This window comes from Phyllostomus hastatus, unplaced genomic scaffold, assembly GCF_019186645.2.
Source record: "Phyllostomus hastatus isolate PE091 unplaced genomic scaffold, TTU_PhHast_1.1 phas_contig_34, whole genome shotgun sequence".
NCBI classification, from domain to species: Eukaryota; Metazoa; Chordata; class Mammalia; order Chiroptera; family Phyllostomidae; genus Phyllostomus; species Phyllostomus hastatus.
In genome coordinates this window covers 4,992,698-5,011,512 of record NW_025333857.1, presented here as the reverse complement: position 1 = coordinate 5,011,512, position 18,815 = coordinate 4,992,698, and the positions used below count along the sequence as shown (strand labels likewise).

At 38.1% G+C, this 18,815-nt stretch overlaps 1 protein-coding gene across 3 annotated transcripts in view; it reads left to right on the top strand.

Moving 5' to 3' along the window:
- Nucleotides 1–18,815, top strand: part of TEK (TEK receptor tyrosine kinase) — a 105,747-nt gene that overhangs the window by 39,488 nt on the left and 47,444 nt on the right. For all 3 annotated transcript variants that reach the window (XM_045840675.1, XM_045840674.1, XM_045840673.1), the window contains exons 2-6: nucleotides 2,419–2,730; nucleotides 10,695–10,805; nucleotides 11,619–11,771; nucleotides 14,924–15,055; nucleotides 15,500–15,640. In XM_045840675.1, the coding sequence (XP_045696631.1) occupies nucleotides 2,419–2,730; nucleotides 10,695–10,805; nucleotides 11,619–11,771; nucleotides 14,924–15,055; nucleotides 15,500–15,640 (849 nt within the window). The remainder of the gene's footprint in view (nucleotides 1–2,418; nucleotides 2,731–10,694; nucleotides 10,806–11,618; nucleotides 11,772–14,923; nucleotides 15,056–15,499; nucleotides 15,641–18,815) is intronic.

Sequence of the window (18,815 nt, the reverse complement as noted above, 5' to 3'; positions counted from 1 at the left end):
GACATGAGGTGGTGTTCACTCGGAGGCAGAGCTGGATGTGCATGTGGAAGGGGAGCTATGTTCTTGTGTTATTTTGGGATGCTGCAATTCTGCTAGGTGTCCTAGCTCACTATCTAACAACATTTTTCTTATTGTAACCTCTCTCCTTTCTCAGGATCCTAAAGTTATCGCTGAGGCTGAAAAGACAGGTGCTTCATATTAGCCTTGGAAACCCATTATAGTCTAGATTTTTCTCCCTCAATCCCATGTTTTGAGTTATTGCAAAAGATGAAACTCTAACTCCCACTTACATTGAGATTTAACTTTTAGAAATTCTTCCTAATTAGTTAGATAAAAATGTAACTCCTAGTAGGATCATCCTCAAACCTCACTGCATACATCAAACATTGGCAATTGCCATTAATAACAAGTTGGAGGAGGATTTCCTGGCAGGTACAGTGCTTTGGCCTAGGTAAGCACTTCAAAAAGGTCTAGAAAATGAATACCAGTCAGCCCCAAGTGCTCAGCAACCATTGATCATCTTTCTATCACATTTTATAAAGGCTGTAACATTTGATTTTTCCCTATAAACTTATTGTCAAAACAGTCTTTTAAATATGGGCAAGAAAGTCAATTTAGATTCAGGAGAGTACTTTCATTTTTAACTTCATTATTCTAGAAGTGAGAGCTAAGTGAATAGATGGACTTGAATCAGATCTATAATAAAATCTGTCCATCCACCCAAGAAATACTTAATATGAAGTTCTCTGTATGTGGAGACTAAGCAGGATATTCTTATGTAAACCGATATGAACAAAACAGCTTCAATGCTCTTCCTCATGAAACTTACCATTTAGGGGAAGGGAAAATAAAATAATAATCACAGATTATGGCAATCTTTATGAAATAAATGAAGCTAAATTAGAAGTTAATGGGATGAGAATGTGGATATGTTATAGGTAAGATAGACAGAGAAGCCATCTATAAGAAAGGCATTTAAGCTGAGACCCAAAGGATGAGCAGAAGTCAGCCAAGCAGAGAGTGCAGAATGCATTCCAGGCACAAGGATCCCCATGTGCAAAGACTTTGAGGGGAGAAAGGGCCTGGTACATCCAAGGAACTGAAAGATATATGAGAATTTGAATTTCAGCTCTTACTTCAACAGCTGGGGAAGATAGAATAAGCTACTCAGTCTTTTGAACCTTCACTTTTTTATATTTACAAATAAGATAGTGGTGCATACTTCACAGGGTTGTTGAGAAAACACAATGGATATTTAGTGAGATAGCACATAGCTTACTTGAATCACTTTACAACTACACAAAGGTCTCTGAGACTCCATTTGGCCCTTGCCACCCAGTGTGCTTGACCTCCTAATCATTTTATGTAGACTTGGGAATCAACCATTTCTGGCATTTCCACACTCAACAAGAGGAGAGAATAGGCACAGATTCTGTTTGTTCATCTTAGACACTTTAGAAATCAAAACAAAAGGGAGAGAGAGACAGAGAGAGAGAAATGAAATGATTTTCCTTTTTAAAATGTGCTTCATCATTTGTGGAGTAAATTTTGAGGATCAGGTAGGATTTTGTTTTTACATTTGGGAAGGGTTGAGGTTTGGGCCTGGGTGTTTAGGAAATGGAATAAAGGGAACTGAAATAGTGATCATTGCGTACCCCATGTATAACAGACACAGTGCTTGGAAAGTTATATGTTTTATCTCATTTAAATCTTCCCAAGGATCCTTCTGCAAGGTAGGTCTTTATAACCTTGTTTTAAAAATGACATAAATGAAGTTCAGAGAGAAATGTAGATTTCTCTCAGTCACTGTCTTTTCTTGTGGAATTTAATATGTTATTGGGCAATTCTTTGATAATGATGAGAGTCTTCACACAGTGGCAAACAGTGCGCAAAAGTTTTTATGGAAAATAATACAATAATTAATAAATAATAATATAAGAATAAACTGTGTTTCACATATTCACAAGTGTAAACAACCTACTTGTATACTGTTGATATATTTCTTTATAATAGTTTATCATTTGGCAGTACCACACTATCATTAATTGATTAATAATTAACTGAAATTAACAATGACATTATCGTGAATTTATCTCAACAAGCATTGACTCAATGCCTCACTAATTTCTTAGGCATTATAATAGGTAGTGCACAGCTTGTTTTGGAGAATGGAAAAAACTGATAGTTCATTGTAGCTAGGGTGTATAGTGGTGCAGGAGTGGTTAATAGGGTTGAGGTGATGCCATGGTAAAGAGTTGTTGATCTTGTTCTATGGAAAATAGGCATCTGTCAGAGCAGCCTTTTTAAAAGACTGCTCACATAGCTATTTTTAGACAAGGCTTTGTAAGCACCAGTTTATCTTGTGGGGCGCCATGGTAATGACCCTCCTCAAAGATTATGATCCTTCTTTCTTTTTAGGAACAGTGGATAGTGCCATGGACCTGATCTTGATCAATTCCCTGCCCCTTGTGTCTGACACTGAAACGTCCCTCACCTGCATTGCCACTGGATGGCGCCCCCAGGAGCCCCTCACCATAGGAAGAGACTTTGAAGCCTTAATGAACCAGCACCAGGATCCACTGGAAGTTACTCAAGATGTGACCAGAGAATGGGCTAAAAAAGTCATTTGGAAGAGAGAAAAGGCTAGTAAAATCAATGGTGCTTACTTCTGTGAAGGGCGAGTTCGAGGAGAGGCGGTAAAGATACGTACCATGAAGATGCGCCAACAAGGTAATGTGCCCCTGAGTGATGGGCAAGTGAGGTCCACTGAGATACACACACACACCTTTTGTTTTGACAGCTGCTCATGGAGACTGGGCATGAGCTGGCTGAGTAGCTTAAAGACCTTGTCTGCCTCTTTTGTAAGCAAAGATGTCTCTAGTACACTGCAAGTTAACGATGAAAGAGACCATCCAGTCCAACTCCCTCACATTCAAGCCCACTCACTAGACATAGTGCCTAGTTCATAAGATGAAATGAAATACATGTTCTACTACAGGATCTTTCCATAGCCCTTATGGAAATAAGAACATGTTACGGGTATGTAATATAAAGGTCACAGTAATTAAGACAACTATGCATTGCCAAACTGTTGGTTATTTTGAGCTTTCTCATTGATTTTTAAAATTTGATTCTTTACTTTTTTAACTTTCCCTGAGTATTCTTAACAGAAGCTAATGTCTTCAGTGGGAAAATGTAGTAGAAATAAAAAGTTAAAAAGAGAAATATCTATCAATTATTCAACCTAATTGGTTATTGACATGTCAGTTACCTTCTGTTGCAAGAATGCTGTGTGGCACATAACCACAGACAACAGAGGCATGCAAATATAAGCATTTATTGCGAGCCCATGTAGCTGAGTTGATTAGGTGGCTCTGCTGACATTGACTGGATTTTCTCAAATGTGTGGGTGTTGGCTGGCTGTCAGCTCATTAGACTGACCTTGGCTGGGCTAGCCTGACTGTGTTCCTTGTGCATATTAGCCTTTAGCAGGTTAACCTAGGTATTGTCTCATGGAGATGGCAAAAGTACACAAGAATAAGTGGAAACGCATGAGGCTTCTTGAAACCTAGTCTCAGTATTATACCCTCTCACTTCTGCCTCATTCTATCACCCAAAGCAAGTCAAATAGCTGAGCCTAAGTCAGAATGAAAAGCTACTACTCAGTTAAATGGCAGAGTTATGGATGAGATACTTTTCATCCCTCTTTGGGATGAAGAACTGCAGCCTTTTTTGCAGGCTGCAATACTTGGAAAGAGACCAGGATTTAATTTTAGAAGTCAAGTACCCAGGCCCAGCTCACAGAACACCAGAAGCTTGAAGGAGGATCTTGAAGGCCTTCTGCAAGGGAGAATATTACTCCTTGCTACTGCCTCACAAGGCAGTGATGTGATGGAGCTTCATTCTTCAAATACAAGTAGGTCATAAGCTAAATCTTTAGGGCAGTCCACCAAACTGATGACAGTTCAAAGCAGGTGGTGCTGCAAATATTCTTTAATGATTCTGTTCTACCCTAAGGGCCCCAGCCTGGATAGGCAGGTAGACTGGTGCATTTCTAACAAGAGCCCAAGTGATAAGGTGCTTCAGGGAGAGACCACCCTTTGAATAGGAAGGGTTTAGCAGGACCCTAGCTGGGGTCCACCTGAAATTGCTGTGAATTTGTTAATAGTGGTAATTAAAAGATTTGAAGGCAAAAAGCCAATTTTAAGGTCAAAAGTGATAAAATCACTATTCATTACAAATGAAGGAAAAGATTTCTTAGCAAAACTGTAATGTTCCCCTTTAAATGACACGAGGGTGAGTGGGAAAAGTGCACGACAGACATTCCCAGGAATGTAGCTCTCCGGTGAGGGAAGAGAGGTTGATCAAAGGGATGTGAGGTGTGCCAAAGCTATCATGGCTGAAAAGTCACCTCTATTATGTTTTACATGTGTCATTTGTATAAAGAGTTATGTCCTTCTGCTGATATTTCCACATTCCGAATGAAGATAATCTGAAATCTGTACCCTAATGGTTTTACAGGAATGAAATGTGAAGTGCCACTGTGCCCTTTCTGGGATGTCCTGGGATTGTCCTTGATAATGAATAAATAAGAACCTGTAGAGTGTATTAAACTAGAATAATGGGAGTCAAAAACCAATTGTAATGATCCCTTCAAACTGAGAGTTCAGGCCAGCACAGATAAAGGATAGAGTAAATTCAGTTAAGTGGGGCAACAGCAGGCTTGGATAGTGAGAAACAGGTGAGAGAAGATGGTTTTTATATTCACCTTCACCTGAATTTGAATTATTGCTCCACTACTTACTAGCTGTGTGGGCTTAGGCAATGTATTTAACCTCTGTAGGTCTCGTTTTTCATTATATGTGAAATGGGTATAATGATACCTCCAAAATTCTCTTAAGTTTTAAATAAGGTGGTATATGCAAGAAGCCAGTTCCCATGAGTGCATTTAAAGTAAGATATGGCACTGGCTGGTGCAGCTCAGTGGATTGAGTGCTAGCCTGTGAACGAAAGGGTCACTGGTTTGATTCCCAGTCAGAGCACATGCCTGGATTGCAGGCCCGGTCCCCAGTAGGGGGTGCAACCAAACATTGATGTTTCTCTCCCTCTCTTTCTCCCTCTCTTCCCCTCTCCATAAAATTAAATAAATAAAATCCTTAAAAGAATCATTTACAACTTTATTAAGAATAAATAAAATATGATTTACACAATAGATGTATTCCTAAAAAGCTTGTGTAAAATGAGACACTGCAGAATAAGTTACATAGTAATAACAATAGCATTTGTAAATGGTGGAAATGGGATTTGATGCCAAGCAATCTGATTTCAGAGCCAGTATTTCTCATCACTGCACTTCCCTTTGTATATCACTTGCAGTGTCAACCTCCCTCTCTTATTGTGAGCACTTGTTTTATAAAGTACAACTCCAACTGAAACCCTACAAAGCAACCCAGGACACAGTGTAGAGGTGTGTGAGTAGAAGTCAGCCATATGTGGTTTGAGCCCAGCTCTGCAACTGAATGATCTGACTCAGGGAAAATTACTTAATTAAAATCATAGTTTCCTCATTTGAAAAAATATATAATGGTAGAGATCAAATCACATGCATTTGAGAATTAAATCAGATCACACACACTATCTGGCTCACAGTAAATGTTCAATAATTATCATTTTTTAATGTCTTAGAATAAGCAATAATTTAGTGATACTATTAATTTTCCTACTCAACTGCAGAAAATTTTAGTATCATATATTAACATAATTGTGAAGGATTATACAAAATAGAAAAAGAGGTTGTACTTTCCTGTATTTTAATAATAATATCTCAGGCTGTTGAACTGGTTCTGTTTCTTTAGCTGACCATGCAATGGCTGAAATATGGTGTGAGGAAAGTGATATCCTTTACAGTGAATCAGGAAACTAAAACTCTGTCTTCATGAACTATTAAGTCCCTGGTAAAACATCATGGGAACTGAGAAGTGCCTGTCCAGGGGCACGGCAGGATAGCATAAACATCAATATAGTCCTGCTTGCTGCTGACTTGTGCATCTGGGGAGGAAGTGGAAAATCCATTTGAGATGTGCCAAAACATGGCTTAAATTGGCTCTCACGCTCCAAACGGCCAACCTGTTTTTATCAATGGCATCATCCAAAACAGTCCAAAGCAGTTTATTCAAACTGTACTGCTGATTTCATTTGGGAGTAGGGAGGTAGATATGAAGTTTGAGACACTTTCATATCCAAAGATCTCTATCAGAGTGTTCCATCAGAAGAAACATAGGTGATTTTTCTTCTTATTTTCATTTGAAAAATAGCTTTACTTTAAGAGCCTCAAACTTTTCACAAAAGTTGAGAGGGATGAGTGAGCCATTTTTATCTAAATAACACAAATGAACATGTTGAAAGCATAAAGAAAGTAGAGAAATATGAAAGCAGGTTCATTTATTTATTCCTTCATTACACAGGTATTCTTAAGTTTCTGTTGGTGCCATACATAGCAGAAGCAATTATGTTCACACTTCCTGAGTTTTTATTGTGTTCTAGCAACTTCATATACATTACCAAATGAGTATCTGATGAGGACTACTATGACCCCATAGTAGTAGATGAGGCTTATAGCTACTGTAAAAACTCAGGTATATTTGCACATCTGGTTTCCATTTGTTGGACCTGGTATGGTTAACACTGGTCTGACCTCACAGGCCAAACCCTACCCACCACCTTGTGCTGCCCTTCAATGGACCTGCCCTCCTGCAATGCTGGGTCTAGCATGTGAGGCACCTTAGGAGTGGCACTGTAATGGGGAAATGCAGCTATGATGGCATTTAACCTGGATTCCAGGGGTTGTGCAAGGCCCCTGGAAAAGGCGACATCTAAAAGAAGACTGATGAATGAGTAGGAGTTGGTGAGACAGGGAAAAAGAAGGAACAGAAAAGAAAGGAGGAACTTCATAACTTAGACATGAATGATCACACAGACTGTTTGAAGGATCCCATGTAGTTCAGGATGGCTGGAATTGAGAGCTGAGGATGCAGGCCTGCAGTGTGATGAGCCTGGAGAGTTTGTGTTGTGGAACAAGTGTGGACCTCTTGAGTTTGTGTCTTAACTTCCACATTTATTCAACATTAGGAGGACTTGAGTAAGGAAATTAGTTATCCTTACTTCTATCTCCCACATCAGTAAACAGTGGATATCTTGTTTTCACAGGGCTTCTGTGAAATTATACAAAATAATAATGGACATAAAAGTACCTTATAAATCTCATTACTCCTAGTCCTTAACCATCATTAAAGGAGACAACTGAAATTTTTTTCAATTATTTTTCATCCACGGGAAACATTTTTGTTTACAAATTATTAAAAGTTGTAATAACAACTTTTTCAACAATAGTTGAAAACAATAGTTGTTGAAAACAATATTGTTGAAAACAATATTGTTTTCAACAATAGTTGAAAGAGTTGTTATAAAAGTTGTAACAGTAGTTTTATAACAATAGTTATAACTTCTATAGTTATAACATCTATTTTCTGCTCCAGTTTTTAGATATAAGTGAATTATAGTTTTAGTGAAGTTCTATCTGTTCATTAGCTCATCTCAGTGATTCTGAGCAACTCACCTTCTAACCTAGGTCTCAGCAACCTCCTTTATAAAAGGACATGGTGGGACTTTAAGCATTTAGAGGACTAACTCTATATAACCTGTGAAAAGTCTCTGGAGCCAAATTACCTGGTTCCAGTCCTGGCTCTCCCATGAACTTGCTGTGTGATCTTGGACAGGTTACATAACCTCTCTGTACCTTACTTTCCTCATTTGTAAAATTAGGATAATTACAGTGTCTACTTCACAGATATATTATAAAATTAAATATGTGTAAAGTTCTGAGAACAATGTCTGGTATTCATAGGCACTATTGAGTGGTGATTATTGTTTTCATGATGCAGTCAAGACAAATGAGATTGATCTGTGTGTACCATGTCAAAGCTGGACTCCTGTGTCATTAGGAAGCTCGAAGTACAACACTTAGCAAAGTATAAATAACCTAGAAACATTAACGCAGGAGGTAGCAGGCTAGACAGCAGTGGAACTCTGGTGTGACTGTTCCTACCTAAGAAAATAGGGAGCTTAAAGGGCACCTGAAATAATAAAGAGCCACAGAGTGGGATAAAAGAAAAGCACATTGGAGTTGAGCATAGGGGGGAATCTTGGTTCCTTTTCAGATACAATTTTTAGTGAGATGTCCCATGGTTAGCTAAGCAATCTTCACACAAAGGGGCAGAAAATACAAACAGACCCCAAAGAAAGGAACAACAGCATGAAATGGTCAGAAAAAAGATATCACAGAAACCCAGGAGTATGCTACAGAAAGCAAAAGCTACACATCTGAGGATTGCTAAAAAAAAAGAAAAAAGCTCCTTGTCACTGTGAAAGGGAGCCCACCAAAGTCCCCACCCTAGGCCCCCTGCCTGCCTTCCTGACATAGTTGGTTTATTTCAGTCCTGTTGAGAAAGCTGCCACTCAAGTCCATATTACAAATGTCTGCACAGCGGTGCTGCTGTTTGTTTACACTTGGGAAGGATACCATCCTCTTCTAAGCACCTAGAGGCTTGGCATACATCATTTAATATTTCTTACAACATTTAAAAGTAAATATTTTTACTTCCAATTTACAGATGAGGAAACTGTGATGTTCAATGGCTACATAACTTGCTCAAATAGGCACAGTGTGTGGTAGAGGGCAGTCTCAAACCCAGGACTGTCTTATCCTAAGGCTCACAGTACCCTTTGGTCTACACCATTCTCCCTCTGGGTTTGTCCTTGCCGCTGTCTGCACCAAGACATTTATATGGGAGCCCTAGCAGGGCACCATGCCAGGGTCAGCAGTCACAGAGGAAAGCAAGCAGACAAACCTAAAGCCTGGATCCTGAGCATGGTTCAGAGGCATCTCCAGCCCTCACAGTGTAGCTCTCTAAGCTCTTGCTTCTTCTCAAGCCACCCTACCTAAAAGCCAGTCCATAGGGAGTCAGATGTTAGGGCACAAGCTGTTTTGTTATTGATTTCTAATTTAGGTTCATTCTAATCAGAGAATTTGTTCTATGGGATAGTTATTCTTCATTATTTATAGAGCCGTGCTTTGTGGCTTAATAGCAAGGCAATATACTTCAAAATAACATGTATTCAGGTAGCTATGGACAGGGGTCCATGAATATCCAACAGATCTTTAATTGTCATACTCAAATCTATATTTGTCCTTACTAATTTTGGACTGTTTGGTTAATCAGTTCTTAAACATTTCTGTAACACTTGCAGATTTGTCACTCTCTGTTTAATTCTGTCAGTTTTTGTTTCATGGGTTTTGAAGCTCTGTTGTTAGGTGCTATACAAGTTCAGGATAATTAAATCTACCTGTTGGATTGTTTCTTTTTCTCATCATGTAAAGACCAACTTTATCCCTAAAATTATTTTTTGACTTTAGAAAAGATTTTTTGTCTGATATAAATATTGCAATATTAGCTTCTTATAGTTAATTGTTCAGTACATATTTTTCTATCTCTATTTTCAATCTTACAAGGTCTGTACAGAAAAAGTCCAGCCATTGATAATATAATGAGAACAGTTTCTATAACATCAGTGTAACTTGGCAGTCAGGGACATGTCTTCTGGTTTCTTCCATTCTTCCCTCCCTTCATATTTAGGAAAGTTATGTATTCTGTTTCTCTTCTTTTAGTGATTATCCTTACATTTTTTATGTTGGTGTAACTTCAGTGTCAATTATACCTCAATAAAGATGGAATTTTAAAAATTGGCTTAATTTAAAGCCTAGAGTTAATCTCCCTTATTCTTGTAGTTGTGGCTCTCTGCCAAATATGGTATAAGTTAAAGGAATTTAGGAACTATTGTAGTTGGGAGAATGTTAGATGATTTTGTTCACACATCTTGTCCCCCAAAACAAGGAACTCAGGCAATGTTTTGTTCCAAGCTTAAAGCAGAGATAGGAGTTTCCAAAATGATTTTATAAGTCAAATATACAATACCCTTTCAGTTTCATCTCAGTACTTCAGTCTTATGACCATGTCAGCTCATATATAGATAGCTAAAGGATGAAAGGCAAGATACTGGACCCAATCTTTGCCCTATTTTTCAATACTTCGATATTTACACCATTAATAATAAGTACAGCATTGTAGTGATTCTATTTGAGCAATGCTTGGGGCATTCTAAAGCAGTGGGAATTATGTAGAGCAGCAGTAACCCCAAAGGACCAAGAGAAAAGCCATTTGGCAAATATCTGGCCAGTTATATACTATTCAGCTTTGAGGAAACTCTCTAGGCATTGGAGAAGGATGGCAGATTCATAGTGAATAAGTTTATAGTTAATATCAGGTATTAGTTTGGTAATAGGTATTAATCAACAGTCTTCACATCCCTCCTAATTGCACAGAAAAAATGTACATACATATGTTGTGTGCATATATTTACATTTTTATAGAGTAAATAACCCTTCTTTTCATCAGAGTCTTTAAAAAAATAACCTTAAGAAAGGTTAAAACCCATTAGCTACCACTGTTTTTAATATCATCAAAACCAGGTAACTCTGATTCAGCGCCAGCTCTCACTGTCTAAAGTTCAAGGTTCAATTGCTCCTGGAGAAAATGTAACCTCATTTTCTCATTTGTTTTCTCTCTCTCTCTTAAAAGCTTCCTTCTTACCAGCTACTTTAACTATGACTGTGGACAGGGGAGATAATGTGAATATATCTTTCAAAAAGGTGTTGATTAAAGAAGAAGATGCAGTGATTTACAAAAATGGTGAGTATGTGTTTGGTGTGAGATATCAGATAGCACAAAACATTTTAGGTCATTATGTTATTGCAGTCTTAGGAGCAGATGTTTGAAGTAAAGCCACTATGGTACAAGCTAATCATATTATGTAATAGAATCTCTCTTTGGCAATGTATTTGGTGACTTACATAAAATAGAGATACATATACATATATGAATGTACAATATGAATTATAAATGTAAAATAAACCCCACTGTGATGTGATAAGTGGGGTCCAAATTCTGCCTTGTAAAATCTTTGCTTGTTTGATTGCAAAGTTAAGAAAATGACCACAGTAAGCCTGGAAAGCCAACTGCCAATCATTCTCAGGGTCTTAACTGTGCAATCCAAATCTGTCTCCATCCAACTACAGTTTGGCACCACTTGAAGGCAGTTACCTGATTCCACTAAAATATTTCTGGAGACTATTCTGAGTTCTGTGGGTAAATAGGACTTCCAGGTTAGAGTAGTAATTCTAGGTATCTTCTGGTCAATTGATTAGTTGGCAGGGTTATTTCCCACCCAGATTTGCCTATTCACCTCTCCCTGCAGAAGATAAAAACTTTAATCTACCCCCATCTTCATTTGTTTGGCAGTAGATCCCACGGCTTATCTGCTCTATCACCATACCTTTCTTGACTGTTGGGAAGCAATGAGCAGCTCAGCCTTTTCATTCTTCTACATTCAGTATGCTAAAGCATATTTTCTATTGGGTCATGGAAAGCTGATCAAGTAGAGGAGGCAGGCAAAGAAAAAGGTTTGAATGTTATCTATTACTCCCTACTCTTCTCCTTCACCAGGTTCCTTCATCCATTCGGTGCCCCGGCATGAAGTACCTGATATTTTAGAAGTGCATCTGCCTCATGCTCAGCCCCAGGATGCTGGAGTGTACTCGGCCAGATACATAGGAGGAAACCTCTTCACCTCGGCCTTCACCAGGCTGATCGTCCGGAGTAAGTGACTGAGAAGCCACCATCTGTGATGGCGTAGTTGCTAGGATTTTTAGTTGCAAGTAACAAACTGACTCTGGCTACTTAAGCAAAAGCCAGGAACTTGTTGGAAGTATGCAAAGGACTCTTAGAAAATTGATGGAAAAGCTGACAAGTAACTTTTCAGAAAAGATAGGCTCCAAGGATGAGCTGGGGCTCAGCACTGCTGGGAAAGAGTGGGCTTTCTCTCTAGGATGCTACCTATCATTTCCCTAACTTCAGTGATGTGTCTTTTACTTCCACATTTTGACTTCCCATGACAAAGAATAAAACCAGTCTAACTAACATATGCTAGATGTCTATTCACCTAACCAACAAGATCTAGACAAGGGTGGAGCTACATACTATGGTGTAGGCACTAGGATCTCATACTTGAATAACAACACCATTCTCACACAAAGAGGAAATCAGTTACCTGGGCAGTATCCCTGACAGGTGTCCTACGGGGGATGAGGTGGGCCTTCTGAGTTGGTATAATATCTTATTAAATAATACATCTCCTATAAATCCTACACTGTCCAGATCATTTAACACTCAGTATGGTTTCTATTTTCAGAATTAAAATATGCAGGAGTTAGAACTAGTGGAAAGTACCCCTACCCCATTATAGCTATCAAAATGGGAAGTAATCATCACCAGTAGTTTTTGCAAGAAACCGATCTGTAGAAAACAAAAACAATTGCCCTGAGTTTTCCCTAGCCATGTGAGGTATCCATGATATTAAATATTCAGGTTCAGGCCTAAGTACTTGAAATTCTTTGTCATTCCCTAATGATTGAGATCTCTAATTCATGAATAGTATTTATTTTGCTTTGCATTGTATTCACCTATTCATTCATTTGTTCATTCACTCAGCAAATATGTATTGATTCTAACTGTGTCAGACATTATGTTGGTGTTGAGAATACAAGGATAATCAAATGAGCCACTGTCCCTTGGATAATTCCCGATTAGAGCAAATACACACAAACACATGCACATATATATATATATAAACAAGTATTGCAATATGACTATGGAAGTATGAAAAGTGTGGTTCATCTAGTTTGGGCAGGTGACACCCCCTTTTACTCTACTACACTCAGAAAGTCTGCACAGCAAGGGCACAATTCATATTCATTTCTTAGATGGTTTCTCTCCAGTCTGATATAGCAAATGTACCATGGTGCTCAGAGTCAGGGATAGATGGGCAGGTTTTCCAGAAATAATCAGATGTTGATATATGGTAAAAAGTTTAAAGCTTTAAAAATTGACTTAGCATAGACTGGAATTTAAAATTCACCTGGACTTTTAAAATAAAGCAAGAGACTAAGTACATTTTGATCTTCAAGTTTTCTCTTACTCAGATTACTAGGAGCACATGTTTATTCTCTTTCGCTCTTAGGAGTATTTCAGTGAAACTGTTTTAGTATTACTGCTAATATCTAAAATCATTCTAAGAAGTTTGAGTTCAGTGCATTTTCCCATTTAAAGCATTTTCCCCCAGTATGACATCTCTGATGTCTCAGCATTTGAAGACAATTATCTGTTTCTCATAACTGGAGGCGTCTCTCTCCAGGATGCACTGAAGCCTAGGAACAGTCAGTGTTTAAAGACTGTGTAGTAAAAATCACACTGGTTGTGTTTATAGGATTTCTTTTCAGTATAAGTTTTCTTCCTGACAAAAGATTCTTTACAAGCACCGAATTTATAGAATTTCTCTCTGTATGCCATGAATATGTAGTTTCCTAAAGTACAAAACCATTAGGCTTTTTAAGTAAATAACAAGTGCATGCTTGTTACTTATCAACAAACTCTTTTCCTGACTTCTCCATCCCTAAGACATCACCCAGTTATTCCCTGGAGCTTCATTTGCTCCTCCTTCCCAGGATCTGCTGTGAAGCTGGGACAGGTCTAAGGACAGTTAATTACAGGGCTAGAGACAGTTTAATGTGACAGGATGCCTGTTTTCTTCTCCAGCTTTTACTATGGTTAATCTTCACCGTGGGCAAATAACCTGGTGTCAGGCTCTTAAGAAATCATGAGTTGTACACAATAATTTTTCCTTTTATATATTAAGGTACGTATATATTAGCTTTTAGGCATTTTGTAGCTTTATCTAGTAAGTGGAAGCCTGTAAGAAAAGGTCTGTGTTGACAGTCCTCCTGATTATTTTAGAGAAAATACTGATAATCAGTAGTTCTTGCCAAAGAAATTACAAAGTTACGTCAGCTGTGGGCACAGGTCCAAGCTTAACCGTCATGAAACTAACACGCAGGGACAAAGATGCTCAGAAGAAAAATTAAATAAAATTCCTGAGCACAAAAGATCACCCCAAACTGCCTGGTTTTTCCTTACATCAGAAGTTATCCTTGGACATAATTAACAATCTAAAATCATCAAGTGCTGAAGAGAACTAACCAGGAAATATGAAGCTAGGAGCATTTTATCATCCATGTACTTTAGGTTTGTGTATTTTGTTTCACTTTTCATGTTTTCTGCCTGAAAAAATGGGTGGATGTTACTACCTTCCCTTTTTAGCTATATCTCTTCTCCACATACTCTCGGCCAGAGGTTCTCAAACTCTGGCTTATTTCAGAATCTCTAGAAGACTTGTTAAGTTTTGATTGCTAGACCACCACCAGAGTTTCTCCTCAGTGGGTTATGGGCAGGGATTCAAATTTGCATGTCTAATAGATTCTCAGGTAGTAGAGATACACTTCAGATTAAGGATCACACTTTGAAAATCAGTGCTCTAGATAGTCTGTAACCACGCCTGAAGCTCCCTGAGCATGCCAAGCCCTGCTTTTGGCCTCACATTCACCTGAACACACTTTGCAGTCCTATCTTCTCTGCTATTTAGGTGGTCCTGCAGATTCAGCTCATGTACCCCCTCCTCTGGGAAGCCTTCCTTTCTGCCCTTTTCCATTCCCAAGACAGAGTTCGGTACTTTTTGTCTTTGTTTCTATCATTATTTCCTGTAAACGTATCTGTTTCCCACATTCAACTATTAGCTTTTAAAGAGAAAAGATTATGTTTTATTTATATTTATTCACTAGTATCCACTAAAATGACTAACATGCAGAAGAGTTGTCAGTGAGCTTTACTCACCACAGCCTTGTTTTCCTTAACAAAAGGATGTGAAGCTCAGAAGTGGGGACCTGACTGTAACCATGTCTGCACTGCATGTATGAATAATGGTGTCTGCCATGAAGATACTGGAGAATGCATTTGCCCTCCTGGGTTTATGGGGAGAACATGTGAGAAGGGTGAGTTAAGAGTACCTGATGAGTGAGTTGTGGATTTAAAAAGACATCATTGGATCTAGAGTTTTATATTTGGACAGAGTTGGGAATGGAAGTTAACTGGCCTCCATAAGGCCTGTGGTGCCATTGTGTGAATTAAAAAAAAAGTGCTCTTTCCTAAAGGCTTTTTATTGTCAACTATTGTAAAGTTGCAATACATACATAAGTCTACAGGGTCTGTGGTGTGTCACCCCCTAGGTTTGTGCTGTAGAAAACCTGCATGACCGGGTTCTGGGGCAGTTTTGTTGTCTGTAAAGGTGACCATAAGCATGTGTTCACCCTGCCCATACTATAGCTGAGATTACATTATTTTCCATGTTCAGTGGTTTAAGAGAGATCCTTTAAAAGAATTATGCATATCAAAGGGTTGCATATTTGACTCTTAATCATCTTTTTCTCCTCCTAAAGCTTGTGAACTGCACACATTTGGCAGAACTTGTAAAGAAAGGTGTAGTGGGCCAGAGGGATGCAAGTCCTACGTGTTCTGCCTCCCAGACCCCTATGGGTGTTCCTGTGCCACAGGCTGGAAGAGTCTGCAGTGCAATGAAGGTATGCACAAATCACACTGCTGGACAGCAAAAGTCCTAGCAGGTCTATCAAGGAGGTCTCACTTATTGGAAATCATAGTGTAGGATATACTTGGACTTCTCAGTCAGCTCTCTGTCCATTGCTGAACTACAGGGTTTTGATTTCAAGTTAATTATGGTTTCACATGAAGACTCTGAACCTCATAGAAGAGTGCTTCTTATACACACCACCTGGGGATCTTATTAAAACACAGTTTCTGATTTCATGAGTCTGGACTAGGGCCTGCAGTTCTGCCTTGCTAAGGAGCTCCCACATGGTGCTCATGCTGTTGGTTTTCAGACCACACTTTAAGTTGGAAGGCCATAGATTTATTTTCTCAATGCATCATAAATATCAGCACTTTCAGGTCAGATCCAGACAGGATTTGGAATTTGAAAATTGAGAAAGTTAAGTTCTTATCTTTTGTGGGCCTTTTTCATGCAGTCCTAACTTCCCCTACTCAAAGATTCCCTCTGCCCTTTCTAAAATATACTTTCCCATTTGATGAGGCACAAAGGCATGTGGTTCCCATCCATTTTGCAGTATGTGTTTCACATCTGCTGTAACACAGTAGCTTAACATGAACCTGAACCCGTAGCCAAATATGCAAGATATTTTCTAATGAATATTAATGGAGTGAATTAGCCAGAGCTCAAAGGATTTTCAGTTTTTACCTCATAAGTCAGCTTTTTCCATATCTCGCACTATTGGGAGCTATGATGGGATCCCAGCAACCTGATAACAATGCTCTAGGGCAAGGCAGTTCAATAGAAATAAAAGCAAGACACATCTGTACCTAAAATTTTTCTAGTAGCCACATTTAAAAAGTGAAAGAAATAGGTGAAATAATTTTAACACTTTATTTAACCTATTATATAAAAATATTTCAATAAGTAATCATTAAAAAATACTAATGAGATATTTTACATTCCTTTTTTCACACTAAGTCCTTAAAACGTCAATTGGGACTAGCTGTATTTTAAGTGCTTCATAGCCATACATAGTTAAGTGGCTACCATACTGAATAGCACAGCTTTAGAGACTTGGAATAAGAGGGCAGTGAGAAGAGTGACACAAAAGTAAGCTGCAGCTACCTACAAAACCTCATTCAACGCCCTCTAAATATTTTATCTGCTGCCACAGAACACTGAGGGAGACACAGCAGTGCAAGAATCATACCTGGTCTCAGAATTGTGCACCATATAGTAAAAAGTGCTCCCAGGTGGGGGCAGTCCAGTCCCCTTTCAAAAAAGGAATAATAAAATCATATGCAAGTTAAAAAAAAACATGTACATGTTGTAAACACTATAAAGGCCCAGGAGGGGGTGCATCCAAGAAGGAATCTAGAATATAAGCTTCATTAGCTTCCCAGTGAACATGTCGCTAGATCCAGGTTTATAAAAGTACATTTATGAACTCATTCCAGCCCATGCCTGGCTCAAGAAATCACTAAGATTTTATGAGTGGGAATATTCTAGTGTTCTCCCATAGTCCTTCCTAGGACCCCCAAATACTAATGTGCTAGACCTTTTTATTGTCCCTTAGGTCCCTCAGACTAATCATTTCTTTCTAATTTTCCCTATCCATGTTCTTCAGGTTGGATGCCTATTGATGCAGCTTAAAATTCATTGTCTCTTTCTTTTGTTATCTCCACTCTGTTTCTAAGTAGACATAGTAATATTTTTAATTTCAGTTGTCCAGTTGCAGAATATTTTTTTGGTTATTTCTAAAAAAATTTTTTATTGAATTTTTTTGGCTGATATTAATAAAATTATATAGGTTTTAGGTACACAGTTCTATAATGTATCATGTGTGTAGTGTATTGAGTATTCACCACCCAAAGTTAAGTCTCATTCCATCACCATCTATTCACCCTTTACCACCTTCTACCTTCCTCCACCCCCCTTTCCTTCTGGTAATCACCATACTGTGTTCTGTGTCGATAAGGGTTTTGTTTTGTTTTGTTTTTGCTTAATACCTTTACCTTTTACACCCAGCAATTCAACTCCCTTCCCCTCTGACAGTTGTCAGTCTGTTTTTTGTATCTGTGAGTCAGTTTCTATTTTGTTTACCTTGTTCATTAGACTCTGCATATAAATAAAATCACAGCGTATTTGTTTTTCTCTGACTGGCTTATTTCACTTAACAATTCTCTCCAGGCCCACTCATGCTGTCACAAAAGGTAAGATTTCCTTCTTTTTATGCCCAAGTAGTACTCCATTTTGTAAATATAAAGCTTTATTATCCACTCATCTTTTGATGGGCACTTGGGTTCCTTCCAAATCTTGGCTATTGTAAATAACACTGCAGATTGAACATAGTGGTGAATATATTCTTTCAAAACAGTGTTTTAGGTTTCTAAACCTAAAACACTGGATATATCCTCAGAAGTGGAATTGCTGAGTCATAAGGCAGTTCCATTTTTATCTTTGAGGAAACTCCATAGTGTTTACCACAGTGGCTGCTCCAATTAGAATTCCCAACAACAGTGTACTAGGATTCCTTTTTCTCCATGTCCTGACCAACACTTGCTGTTTGTTGATTTACTGTTGATAGCCATTCTGACAAGTGTGAGGTGATATCTCATTGAGGTTTTAATTTGCATTTCTCTGAGGATTAGTCATATTGAGCATCTTTTCAAATGTATATTTGCCATCTGGTATGACATCTTTGGAGAAGTGTCTATTCAGATCCTTTGCCCATTTTTCAATTTGATTCTTTGTTTTTTTGGTGTTGAGTTGTATAAGCTCTTTATGTATTTTGGATATTAAGCCCTTATCAGATGTATCATTGACAAATATGTTCTCCCATCCAGTAGTCTTTTCATTTCATTGCTGGTTTCCTTTACTATGCAAAAAAACTTTTAGTATGATATAATACTATTTGCTTATTTATTTTTTTGTTTCCCTTGCCCAGGGAGACATATCAGAAAAACTATTTCTATAACATTTTACTACTTATGTTTTCTTCTAGGATTTTTATGGTTGAATCTAACATTTAAGTTAAGTCTTTCATCTATTTTGAGTGTATTCTTGTTAATGGTGTAAAAAGGTGGCCTAGTTTCATTTTTTTTTGCACGTATCTGTCCAATTTTCCCAACAGCATTTATTGAATAGACTGTCTTTACCTCATTGTATGTTTTTGCCTCCTTTGTGGA